Source organism: Vigna unguiculata, chromosome 1, assembly GCF_004118075.2.
Source record: "Vigna unguiculata cultivar IT97K-499-35 chromosome 1, ASM411807v1, whole genome shotgun sequence".
In the NCBI taxonomy this organism is placed as follows: Eukaryota; Viridiplantae; Streptophyta; class Magnoliopsida; order Fabales; family Fabaceae; genus Vigna; species Vigna unguiculata.
Genome location: NC_040279.1, coordinates 20,440,642 through 20,455,365, shown reverse-complemented (window position 1 = coordinate 20,455,365; position 14,724 = coordinate 20,440,642). Strand labels below are relative to the sequence as shown.

At 29.9% G+C, this 14,724-nt stretch overlaps 1 protein-coding gene across 1 annotated transcript; it reads left to right on the top strand.

Annotated features, from left to right (window-relative positions):
* Positions 1–13,460: 13,460 nt before the first annotated feature.
* On the top strand, positions 13,461–14,223 carry LOC114195583 (glutaredoxin-C1-like). The gene has a single exon (XM_028086105.1). The coding sequence runs from the start codon at positions 13,540–13,542 to the stop codon at positions 13,918–13,920; it is 381 nt and encodes a 126-aa protein (XP_027941906.1). The 5' UTR covers positions 13,461–13,539; the 3' UTR covers positions 13,921–14,223.
* Positions 14,224–14,724: the final 501 nt, after the last annotated feature.

Genomic DNA, 14,724 nt, shown 5'->3' with positions numbered 1-14,724 from the left:
TTGTTTCATTTGGTTCTTGATTTAATCATATTTAATTTGAATATAAATACAAAATTTTTGGAGCTTTACACAAGCTGCAGTTTTATTTCTAAAATGCCAAAATCGTTTGCATAATGTGTTGTTGAGTTGGATTGCTATGTTAAAGCATGAGATGAGTGAATATTTATGAGTAAAATGGCTTATGGGTTGTGAATGATGAGTTTGGCATGATCTTGCCGTGTAATGAGTATTGGATGGTTGGTTATAAAAGTGACATGGAATTGGTATGAGCAATAATGTTATATTGATTGATGGAATATGATGTTGGTGTTGTCAGCACGTAATTCCATGATAGTTTCGCGGTGCCTCATTGGTCAGGGTGTAATTCCATGGAACTCTAAGTGAGATCTCATGGTGGTGCCTCATTGGTCAGGACGTAATTTCATGACCCATGTTAGTGGGAGTTTCGTGGTGGTGCCTCATTATATAATTTAGTAAGGATTCAAGGTAAGGATTGCATTCTGGCACTCTAATGAGTCAGTTAGTCTCACGTAGAGCGTACTGACTCAAGTGGTGAGAGTAGCAGGAGGCCTGAGACACTTTAAGGTTAACCTTGTGTGTGGTAGGATGAGACTCTTTGACAATTAGCTCGGTAGAGCAGTATAGGCCACCACAAGTGCAAGCATCCGGTGAATCCGACTAATTATATGTATCCAGATGAGTCGTGTCATGAGTCTTAGTGTATTGTGTGCGAGTCATCACATGATTGGTTGATGTATGTATCTTGGACTATGGAAATGTATGCAATCTTATGATAAAATCATTTTCTACTCTAGCTTACCCTTTTTACTTGTTTGTGTTCCTGTGTGTGATTTTCTCCTTTTGCGATGATCATCAATTTATTGATGTGAGCAGATGCGAGAACCTCCCGTGGTCATCAGGGTGATGGAGGTTCCGCTGCATAGCCTATCTGGGCTGGATTCCGCTCATCTGAGTTTTCTTTTAGCGTTATGGCCCATATATTGTCTTGTCATTGAGCTTTATTTTGAAATATTGTCGATCCCTTGTTATACTTTGTTACTGGCATCATGGTGTGCTCTAGTTCGTTCTTGGTTTCTTTTGGGATAACTATAAGGAGTAGCGTTTATACTCCAGGTCCTTGCTTACTATATTATTATGTGTAATGTATCATTTAATTACATTATTATTTAAATGGGATGTTACACAACTTAATTCCATGCTTAAGTGATTTTAATGCCAAGCTTAAATGATATATAACTGGTCACTTTAAGAATGAACTGGATAATCAAGTATCTTGTTTGAAGTTCCAAATACTTATTGGAGGAGACACAACCTCATGCATTCGCTTAATTCCTTTAATTAAGTTCCAAGCAAGTTATATGATATTTTGTCATATTTTTTTAACGACTTTTTAAGGAAATTTATCTTTTTAAGTAATTTTTTTTACCTATAAAAGACATGGGGTATTATATTTTAATTAAAAAATATTTTAAAACAACCTTTTAAAATATATTCTATAAACAAAAAATATATTGTGTGAATTGATTTTGGATCAATTGAGAATTCATTATAGAATTTATTTTTTTAATAAATAAAATGAATGGATTTGCTTATTATTGCAGAAACCTTAATTACTACATGTACTAAGAATGCATATGGTGATGGCACTATCATGTGTCAAATGACGTGAGAATGACACTGTACATGTGTATTATTATTATTATTATTATTATTATTATTAATATATATATATATATATATATATATATATAATATTAATAATATTAATAATATTAGTTGAACTTTTGAACAATGAAGAAAGTAAAAGCCTAAAAGCAAGGTGAAGTAGAAGGGGCAGTGGATATGGCAGAGGGCATTATCCACTCTCTGATCATAACATAACATGGACGCATAAAGAACATGTAAACATTATAAACATTGGAGTCTTAATTTGACCGTCATCAACATTATCCATTCTCTCTATACCTTTTTCTAGTCAAAACAAGGGTCAAATGTGAGTTCCCATGAATTTGGGGTCATAACACAGCTTCATTTCAAGGGTTACTAATTAGGACCAAACCCAAATGTATATTAAAAAAAAAAAAAAAGAAAAGTTGTTGAGAGATGTAGCAAAAGTTTGTTGGGGATACAAAATAAGAATGACCTACACCTTTTTCTCTCAAGTCAAGTCCCACACCCTAAAGATATGTATATGTATGTATCTATATCTATATATAGTGATCTTTCTTAGCCCTTCTTTTCTCTCTCCCTTACTTTCTTCAACCCTTTACCTGACAAAAGAAAAATGGCCTTTTGGTTTCCATTGGCTTACAGAGATAAACTGAAAAGAATTGATTGACATAATTACATATGTGCATGTATTTGAGCATAGCATGTGCCATGCATGCATGCGTCCCTGCAGAGTGGAAGTAAACAAGACATGGTGTGCAAAATGGATGGTAATGTTTTGGAGTTTGGAAGGTATGAAAGAGAAAGTTGTCTGAGAAATTGAACACCGTTTTGTTGAGTGAAAGGGAAATGCACCAATGCGGAATGAGGATATGATATTTGGGTTCCCAAACAGCACATGGAGAGACAGACATACCCTGAAACAGTGAGACTGGAAACACAAGGTGAGACAAAAGCACCGCCAGATCCCAACACCGATACACCCTTGAGAGAGATGCGTACATGACTTCACTGCTTTATGCTCTTCTCTCTGTATAACTCTGAAATAAAATAGTTACCAAAAGCCACACACCGTTTATTTAATTCTGAAAAAGTTCCCATTAGGTTCCTAAAAATAAGAGGGGCATGAACATGGCATCGGGTGCTGAAGCCCCTCTCTCACTCTCCCTGGATTATTATAGGAATGGAACTTCTTCTGATCAGTTTCTCGGGCGGTGTGGGACTGTTGCATGCTGCTGCTGCTGCTGTTTCTCTTCAAAGTTAAAAGGACAAACACAAAGTTCAAACATGCATCTAATATACAATACTATATACACTTTTCAGGATACAATGGAAAAATAAATAATAAATCTATCAAATAAACTGTCCAGAAAATTATACATTACCATAGTATTTTTCTATAATAATTTTGTCCACAATATTTATTTTCATGTTTTATATATGTATTCTGTTAGGAGCAAAAACAAAAAGAAGATAAAGATTGAGTTGTTTGATTTAAAAATTTAATGATTTTATTAGTTCACTATTGTTATATAAAACATCTGTCACCAATTGGGTATTTACTATAATTGATTATGTAAAGTGAGAAAACATCTAAATGCATTTTCCACCTACAACATCCCTGTCAATTCCTTTTTTCCATGCAATTCTTCAACACATATTCCTCTAAAGTAAACACGGGTGACAATAGTGGGATTTGCTATTGGTTGGAAAGTTGCATTGTCCCTAAACCCGTGAATTACTTAGTGCACAAACAGAGATATATTTATGGATGATTGTTTAAAATTTCAAGTAAAATTATTTAAAATATAGATTCAAAAAAAAGTTATCATAGTTTTAATTCTAATATAATTGTATTATAAAATATTATTTTACACAAAATTAGTCCCTTAAAAATTAAAAATGTAAATTTTTATTTAATAATAATTTTAATTTTAAAAATCCAAATAAAAAATATAAATATGTAAATTAAATTAGAAATAATTATTCAATTAATATTTTACTGGGTATATTTTATACATAATTTATACATTTTATGTATCAGAAAATAAACAAATTTAAGTAACTTTAACAAACCTTTCTTTATCCTTATATAATAAATTTATCTTGAAAAGTGTTATGGTAAATTGATGGGAGGTGGTTTAGAAATTGTTGTTGTGGACGTATACTTAACCCAATAAACCTTGAAGAATGTATTTTTGAAATAAATATAAGAGAAATGAAGCATGGGGAAAAGCAGTCAACTTTGGGCTAACGTCAGCGGGGAAGGAAAGTTGAGGAACAAAAGCTGAGAAAAGCCGTCATGTCTCTTGCTTTAACGGCTCGATCAGAGTTTTGAATACGTGATGTTTGCCAACTAGGGTTTGATTTGGTCCTACTTTTTCTGGGGTGTTAAAAACAAAGTTGGGTTTGCGTCAGACTTTGCTTCTCACAAATCATCGGCATGACGACACCATTATTTTTCTACGTATGGGCGTGTCTTTTTCTTTGGGTTTCTGTCTCTTTCTTTGTGGGTATGTAAGTGTGAGAGTGTAACAAATGTGTTAATTAAGTGAGGTTTGGTTGAGGGCGTGCTATGATAGTGTCAAGTGTGCAAAACCCTGTCTGCTAGGGGTATATAAAAAATATTCAAAAGAATTAGAAACAAAATAGATAAATAACAAAATTGAATGATAAGAACAAAGTGGCCAAGGAGACCGAGAGACAGTGCAGACAACATCCTAATTAGCCTAGGACTAGGAACATTGTGATGTTACTCTTCTTCACGGGTGGGTCCTCAGTGCCTTCATCACCACCATAGACTATTTCCATGGATAACCTACGAGTTCTGTCATCTTCATTATCAATCACTCTGTTCTATATCCATATACACATATTATTATACTTCTTTCTTCTTCTCTTTAATTTATCTATTCACTCTTTCCAAACAATGATTTTGCTTTTAACTATTGTTTCATTTTTCACATACTTATTACCACAATATCAATGAAAATAAGAAAAAAATACAAAGTAGGGAACTAATGGTGATTTTAATAATAATAAAAAAAATGCACAGTTGGGTACGTGGAAATGTTTATCTCTTTAAATTTACGGTAACATCTTCTTAACTCTATATTGGCTCTATATTGTAAAATATAAAATAATAATAATAATAATAATAATAATAATAATAATAATATAACTCACATTTTAGATGGAATTAAATTTCTCACATGTCATTTACTTTACAAAACACACCTGAGTGGGTCCCATAAGAAAAAAAAAAAACAAACAAACTACTTCATCAAATACTCAACTTTAAATACATAGATTACATATTTAATTTATATCTTGTTCTGTTTGAATGGAAGTAGACAGATAAAAACACACACCAACAATGTATATAGTTATAAAAATACTTTATTTTTTAAGTTAGTAAATCTATAAGAGAAGGTGTGGACGCACACTTAGTTTTTTCTTAAAGTGAATTATTAAGTTTACATTATTTTATTTTAAACTAATGATAAAGTATTTTTCTTGTTTTGGATCAAGTTTATTTATTTAAGGTTGAATTGATTTTGTTTTGAATAAAAAAAACTTTTACCAAAAAGAAAATATACCTTTTTTTCTTTGATTTTTCTCTTATTTCTAATGCTCTTAATTTTTTTTTAATTAAGTTGATTTATAAGATAATTTTCATATCGAGAAATATAATTATATGGACTCCATATATATAATAATGATTACAAGAAGATTTTACCATATCCATACATGTAACCAATAAAAAATAAGATATATGTTATATATCTCGATTTACTATTTTATATACCTAGTTAGAATCAAATTCAGTTAAATTAATTTACTTGATTAGTCCTTAACATGATAACGTATGATTTTTTTTTTTTTACTTTGACCCTTTGTACAATAAAATAAACATCATATTTAAATTAAAATTGATAAAATAATATTTATTTTATTTGTACTGAAGATTGTAGCACTATAACATATATTCCATTTTTTTCCTTACTGTTTTAAGAATATAATTTTATTTTGTATGATAAAATTTTTATTGCACATTTGATTTCACATATAAATAATTGATATTAGTATTACTATATAATACATTTTTTTAATTAATAAACAATTTCTGATATACTAACCGTGAACTAAAGTTGCTTAATTTTAAATTTAAAAGACCAAATATATAATGAACAATTTATACAAACTAATTAGGGACCAAACTTAATCATTGTTAAAAGTATAGAAAAAAGAAATAAATTTAAGTGGTTATAATATTACATGTAAAAGGTAAATATTATTAAGAAAAAAATATACAATTAAAATAAATTGTATAAAAAATAAAATGAAGTTTCTTTATCTTTAATTGTTATTGAACTTTACTCATTTTAATATTTGTTACTTGTGTTCATTTATACATAATAAAGAGAAAGTAATGGTTAATTAAAAATAGTTTAATTGTGAATGGAGAGGAAGAATTGAGTTTTGGTAATAGATTAAGTGGAATTGAATGATTAGTGGGAAGTAAAGTGAATGAATGTTTGAGGTGAAGTGAGTTAAAAAGTTGAAATGAGATCAGAAGAAGTGCACCCAATCTTGGCTTGCGCGATTCTGTACTTTCCACACTCACTTATCACTCCCACGCCTGTCATCCAACCATGCTTGTCTCCCATTTCTTTCACACTCCACCACTCCTTTTCTTCTCTTTTTCCACTCCCTCCTTCACTTTTCATTTTATTCTAAATTATTTAAATCTTCTTTCTACTAACTTTTTATGTTCATACCATTTTTATACAAATTGCTCTTGCCTAAATATAAAATTCACAAAAACCATCTCTTCTTAAAAATGGACTCTATTCCGTGAGTCAATCTGCTTCATCACGAGTTTGAATTGGGTTAAGTTGAGAAAATTTTCAATTTTTTCGAAAGTGGATTGAACTGAACTCGAGAAAAAATCAATTTTTTCAAAAATGGATTGAACTCAACTCAACTCACTTAACCCACGAATCCAAGTTGGGTTGAAGGTGGTTTGACCCACTTAACTCACCAACATTTTTTACATTTTTAAAATAAAAAAATTGTTATAATTATTTAATACTTCTAATTATATAGGTTCACAATTTCATATTTACAAATATTTACAAACAAATGCTAGAATGTTGTTCAATAATATTTGAATAGTTTAAATATTTAATTAATGTGTTTGTTTCATTGATACTTTAATCTTTAACTATTATTTTTATAACAATATTTCAAAAATTAAGTGAACACTTTGATTATGCTATTATAAAAAATAAATTAATTGAATTTATTCTCATTAAAATGAAATAAATATATCAAATCAATTGTAAAAAAAAATATTCATAAGTGAATCAATCCACTAACTCATGAACCTATGATTAGTCGAATCGAGTTGCAAAATTTCTAACTCACCAAAAGATAAACAAAATAAGTCGGGTTGAACTTTCCATTTTTTAATTCAACTCATAATGAGTTAATCCGTGTGAACTGGATTAGCTCACTTTAACACCACTTCTCATATATCACTTCAAAATAAATTTCACTGCATATGTGCTTTGGTCAGACATTATTATCACATGCAAAGGAACCTTTATGTAGGGGACTAACTAAACTAATTCTTATGTTCCAAAGAATATATAATTCAAAATATAGTTTTATACAAAAGATACAAGATTACAAATATTTTTTTCCAAAATTTTTATATTCTAAAAGTCAACTAAATTATGTATTACTCATAACATTATTTTTAAGATAATAATAACCAAATAATAATTTATTTTAAAAAATAAAATAAAATAACAAGGATTATTGCATAAATTGGAAACTACTAATTAAAATAATTTTAACTTATATAGAAAATTTGAAATAACCACTGGGAAAGTATATTTTGTTCGTGACACATGTAATTAACTTATGTTGCCTATTTAATAGGTAGAAAAATAGTTTTTATTATAAAATAACAATAAAATTAAATTACTTTTAATGAAAAGTTTTAAAATGAAAATCGTATTTATCTTCAAATGCATAATAAATAGATGTATTTAAAACTTAACCAAATATTATATTATTTTCTTGTAATATTTGTATTAACTTTTTAATTTAAGCATACACTTTCTCATTAATTGATTTACTTTCTTTTCATAAAATTTATCAAACGTGACGAAATAACATATATGTAAAATTGTATATAAATCCTAAAGATAAATATTGTGGTTACATTACATACAAAAAGTAAAAATAAATAAAAACGTGCATGTTATAAACAAGCATACCCTTCTTGAGTTTTTTGTATGAGAATGTATTTCAATACTATATTCTTTTTCTGTTTAAATACATACGCCTACATTTTTTATTATAAAAGATCTACATTACTTATTCTTTTTTGTAAGGACATTTCCGCATTAATTCTTAATCCTTTTGAAATCACACCTACTTATTATATTCCCTTAAATGACATTGGATATTGAAATTCATGCCAGATTTGATAAGATTGTTGCAGTATTTTACTCCTAAAAAAATAAAAAGAAAAAGAAAAGCATAAACAATATATTCCTGCCCACAAAGCTCACTCTTCTTTACACAAAATAAATTGAAATTGGATGAAAAGAAAAGACTTTTTCCACCATTTTGCGATGATTTTTTGAAGGGAAGAAACAACTATTTTTTTAATTACTCAAAATATACACTTAATTAGTGATCTTAAATTCAATTTTTAAATATATAATTTTATTAAATAATCAAAGACAGAAATTTAATTAAAAAAGAAAGCATCCATGTGGTTTGTGTGTTTTATTAACAAACATGTCATTCAACAACTTTTATTCGATTTGATTCTATCAATAGACTTACATCTGTTATTAAAAATATGTCATCTTAAGCCGAAATATTGATAGTTGAAAGGATTGAATGATAAAAGAAAGAACATAGTAGGGGAATGAATATTAGTCTTAAAATGAATAGCAACTAGGTATTTTTTAATCATTTAATTTTATGGTTAGGCAATTGAGAAAGGTAGAAACAGAGAGATGAGTTATATAAAGAAATGGCCGACACGCAATTGGGTTGTCGTGAGCATACCAGAACAGTAACACCGTCTTTGTGCGGCCACATGTACCTGTGTGCCATTACCTTCTCCAACAACAACCATTATGCTTACCTTAATTCTCTCATCTTCATTAACACCATTCCATTTTCCAATATTTTTCATCTCTTTTTTGTCTGAAATTCATATCAACTAGAAATAAAACAATTTTATAATATATAAATAAAGTGTAAACCTTATTTTATAAACTGATTTTGTAGAATTAAATTAAATTTAAAATTCAATTTCTAATATAGTATCACAACCATATTTAAAACCTATGATATATATATCTTAACATGAGAAGAGTGTGTTATTTTATTTTATAAGTCGGTTTAGTGAGACTTAGTCAAAAACGCTTTTCTTTATAAACATTTACACACATCAACCCATTTTTTTATTGATGGCTGCTAATTTATACCAAGATGAGACTTTTCTCATGAAATCTATTTTGGGTCTTTTGTATGAGTTGGAAGTGATTATGATTAGTATCTGAAGTGAGTTTAACGCAAAGAAACAGAACAACATTGGTAGAGTGAATAATTTATAATTTTGGTATTTATATTTGAATGATGTCATAGGAGCGTAAGAGAAATTTGATTATGTGTTAGGTCAATGATGGAGCTAAAGTTTGAAATGTTGTAGCATGAGATCGGAACTCATTCTTTTCTATTTGTTTTAACCTTTTTATGGTCATAAAAGAACAAAAGACCCGCGTCTTGGTGCAAAGAAGAAAGGAAGAAATGCAGAGAGAGAAAGGGAGAGATCAAGAGAACATAAATAATTGGTCCTACTCTGTTCTCATGTTGATGAGACGTTTCATGTAAAGTTTTCCAGCTTATGCACTCCTTACCTTTAAGTTTTTTTTTTTTCTTCACTCTTTTGCTTTGTTCCACCAGAAATGGTAAAATCTTGAGAATAAAAGTTAGACACTATTATATTGAACCCTGCTTTTTCATTTTCATTTTCATTCACTTTTTCTGAGTAAAAACTTCCATGAATATGAACTCGGTCTTTGGTGTACTTAAACCTCACCCTCCCCATTTTAATATGAGGCATATCATGGATTATTATTTCTTTTAAAACCGTTAATTTACTTTTGACCATAAAGTTGTGAGAAAAGGTAAAATAAAATAAATGGTCCTATATTAATGTTGTGTAACTATAGAAGAAGTACATTCATGTATATGTATGTTATGGCATTTCAATCCTTTCAAACTTTTCAGACACTTGAAAGGAGAGAGTTGTACTAGCCATATCAACTATTTTTGCAGACACCAGGCTTTGTTGAACATGACCACTCTATAACCTACACTCTCCTTGTTTAAAGGCTGACCCAAATCACAGATTCATTGCAATCTACTTTCACCTTTGCACATACAAGTACACATGTCACCACTCATAATAATAATATTACTAATCTATCACCACAAAACAAAACAACCGACAACAACAATTCAATAATATCATATAATCTTTTTCACCTTCCATAAATCTCTCTCATTTTTCATTATTTTTTTAATCACTAAATTTTTGATAACTTTCTTTTATAATTTGAGAATATATTTTTGAAGTAGTCTTAAAATACAGTAAAATAAAAAAAGTAGAAAAATAAAAAGTCACTTAAAATATATCGTCCCAAATTGCATGAGAAAAATGTCTAAGATGTTAAAATATCATCTTCTTTGTCATAATGTTGTGTAAACATTAGGGTAACATTCTCTTTTATTTTTTTTTTCTGGGAAAGGGGACATCATATGTAACAGCTGCAGACTAATTACATTAGTGTTTGCATGTTAATATTTATTAACAGCTGCTTTGTCTTCGTACTGGTATTTAGAAAATGAAAGAGAAAAGACGAGAAAGTAAAAGCGAAACTTGCATTCTTGATGGAAAATTTTAAACTATGCTTTCACAGAGGGTGTTGAAGCAATTTGATGAAAAGGGCACTGTCTTAAAATTGGACCCTGTTGTGTACATTTCTGGGCACATATGATGCATGCATGATGTAAGCCAGAGGAACAAACAAAGCATGTGCTCCATTCAATTACATACTTTTCCCCCTGATGCTAAGAAATTACAACTTACCTACAACACTGTATGATTATAAATAGTAATTTTTGTGATCTTAATGTCTCTTTGTCTTTACAAAACACACAATTATTTTTGTATAAAAAGCAGAGACAATAGTAAGTATAGATTAATAATCTTTAAACAAAACATGATTGATTGGGAAAAAAAGAACTTTTCTTAGTCTACAGAATATAATAGCACATGTAAATTTTCCTCTTATGCATTTTAAAATGAAACCAAATATTCTGATGAAGCTCACCTTAACGCAATCCAATCCAATAAATCCCATGTGGTTTATAGATATTATACTTTGGATCATCGTACTATTGTTACTGTTTGTGGAGAATAAGAGAATGACACTTATTCCCCACGTCCACTGATCCTGATGTCTAGTGAAAACCAGAATAAATGTACCCACTGAAAAAGAGTATAGAGATATTAAAGTTATATATAAATACTTATGGAACCAAATATCAAGCTTCAATATTAGCTATATACCTAAGTAAGATTGTAATAGATGAAAGAATATATCTTAAGTTGACAAAACTTCGTATGTTTATCTCGTGGGTTGTTTGAATTTCACGCAGAAATAATTCTAATTTAAAATAAAGTTGCAGATTAGTAATTTTTTCTAACATTGGAATTTTAGAATCTGGTCTATATGTCACTTAGATTAGGCAGCATGTAAAAGTGGGACCTTCTCTTTCATTGCATCTGATCTTCTCAACTTTTGGATTATCCATTTATCAAAAACTTTAATTATATTGCAATTATGAAACCGAATTAAGTAGATTATGGTGATAAAAAATTTGGGAGTTTTGTTCTATAAATAATACATATAATGAATTTATGAGGATTGCATGTTTTGTTAACTCTTTGATTGCATTTTGACTTCTGTTTAAATACGATTATTTCACAAACATAAGTATGTAGCTCGATTAACAAACTAATCAAGAAGAATACTTTTAAAATCAAACTATTGATTCGATCAGTTAAATTTCTAATAAAAAAAAAACAATACAAAATCATCACAATTAAACCCATAGAAACTAAACAATGCTTTATTAAAAATTTTGAAACATGATTTCTCATCACATAATTCAAGCCTCAAAGCTTTGAATTACTTTGTTTAAGGTAAAAATGATGCTCAAGTCTAAAGATTAATTATATACCATATATTATTTTCTCGATTGTATGTTTTACAAAGTGTCACGTCTTTTGTTACTTTTTTTTTTTTTAATAGTAATAGGGTCTAAGTTTCAAAAATTTCACATTTTCCCATGGTATGAATGAATTGCAAGGGGAAGTATAAAAGTCAAAGAAAATGTAAAAATGAAGTCCCACGGTCGTGTAAGTAAGCTGCTAGTGATATTGTAAGAAATATGTATAACTTCAATTCAATGTGCCAAATTGGAACATTGTAAAGTAGTTTTATGTAATTATATAAAAATATACTTTTTAAGTTTAGAGTTAATTCTTTTTATAACGGTATTGTTCATATCAAACGTGTGGAAATCCAATTTTTTTACAAATTATATTTGTGTAGTTTAAATTTATTTTTTATATCACAATTTTTTTTCATTAAATAAATGTTTAGCATGTGGATAGTTGATTCAATTTAAGATCTTAATGATCGAAAATTTTATCCATAAGAGATAAAATAATTTTATAATATATAAATAAATACAAATTTTATTTTATAAATTTATTTTATAGTTATAAATTTATCGTAACGAAATTTGTTGAATAAGAAATTTTGTGATACCGTGGACATTAATAAGAAATAGTAATATTAAAAAGTGGTGTTTGTTGAATGAGAGCGCATGTATAGAAAGATTATGGATAATGGAAAGATTAAAGCTAGTAATCACGTTTTGTCTAGAAGAATTAGAGTGAAATAGAAAGTGAGGAAAAGCAGATGCAGATGCAGCAAAGTGTGAATAGGAAGGAACAGAAAGACAGAAGAAGAAGAAGGAAGAGAAGAGAGGTTCTTAATGGCCACTTTCATGCCTTTTCATGATGTAGGGCCGACAACTAGGACGGATTCAGCCGTCTATTACCCAACAACTCTCTCTTCTTAAAGCCTGTCTTCTCTGTCCCCTTCCTCTTTCTCTCTTCAATTAACACCTCTTTTATTTTCATAATTATTCACTGTGTAAAAATGGTATAGACTGTATCATTAAGAATGAACACATCTTAAGAAACATTTAGGATGTTTTCTTATACCATTTTATTAACCTATGCTACTGTCTCCCTAACTCTGAAGCAAAGACAATTATTCACAAAAACCTTTTCTCCTAACATAATCATCACTGGGAAGAATTGCCTTAAGCAAATAAACCTCATTATTGACTGTGACACTCTAAAGCAGAAAAATAGAAATTTCCATTAATCATAAGTACTTACTTACTATAATCACACAAAATTCTCTCTCCTCTTTCTGTCTCTCTCTTACATGGCATAAGGTGACGACTAGTGATGAGAGTGAGACCAACTTTCCATATTATAATAATATTCAGGTAAAAAAGCACAACCCCATTACCCACTGTTACTTCTTCACCTCTATAAATATCTCCACTCAAACACAAACACCAAACCAAGTTACCAAACTCACTTCATTCATTCATTCTCTGTGCCTGTGCCTGTGCCTCAGAAACTCTCTTTTTTTCTCTTGAAAAATGCACTATCAAGCAGCTACTTCGTGGGGGAGCTATGTGACACCAAGGAACGCGGTGGTCGGAGATCCATTAGAACGCATAGAGAGGCTGGCGTCGGAGAATGCGGTGGTGATATTCAGTGTGAGCACGTGCTGCATGTGTCACGCCATCAAGAGGCTCTTCTGCGGCATGGGGGTGAACCCAACCGTGCATGAGTTGGACGAGGATCCCAGAGGCAAGGACCTGGAACGAGCCTTGATGAGGTTACTAGGTTCTCCCTCTGTTGTTCCTGTCGTCTTCATTGGCGGCAAGCTTGTCGGAACCATGGACAGAGTCATGGCTTGCCACATCAATGGCACCCTTGTCCCTCTTCTCAAAGAAGCCGGTGCTCTCTGGCTCTAGTTGTCTGTCAAAATATAAAAAAAAAAAGAAGTTCTATCACACAGTTTTATATTGTTATCATCATCATAGGAAGGGCATGAAGTGGTCTTTTGTGAGAGTCCCTTCTTCCGTTCCATTTTGGATACACTTCTGCTTCCACCTTCTTACTGACATGTTAATCAATCGTTCTACTTTTCTCGGAGTTTAATGTTTTGTTTATGATTTTTGGTTTGTTGGGTGGTATTTGGGTTTGTTGTGGTTTGTTTGTGTTGAGCTTTGTAAAGATAAAAGGCAGCATAATGGAAAAAAGATGGGTTAGTTTTACTGTTTTTGTTTCTGTTTATTCATTGTTTAATCTGTTTCTTGGGCTTTCGACCGTCTGTGTTTTGCTTTGTCCCTAGTGTGGTCCTTTTACTGTGTTGGTAAATGGGGGCGCATCAAAGGGGAAGTTTCTTTTGATATGGAGAGAAGAGAAGAGAAGAGAAGAGAACAGTGATGAGTTGTGAAGATGAAAAAACGACATCGAGTGTGTACAACGTTGTTGTCGCTATCTCTCTCGTTTTCCAATTGATTTTGACCGTTTACAACGGAGGAGTGAGGAGGGTAGGGAGGAAAATGTTTTTAATACTTTTTTACAAAAAGTAATGATATTTTCATAACCAAAAATTCTAACATTCATTTCATATTATTTTTTATTATTTTTTTTCACGAATACAAAAAAAATATTAGAATTATGATGCACTTAATTTATAGTTTTTATAGTTAAAAATGAAAATAAAAGTAAAAGTCACTTGAAACATGTATTTTTTTAAATGATAAATGATT

What these genes read in the sequence shown, in the direction of transcription:
- LOC114195583 (XM_028086105.1), top strand. Translation starts at nt 13,540, where the DNA reads ATGCACTATCAAGCAGCTACTTCGTGGGGGAGCTATGTGACACCAAGG.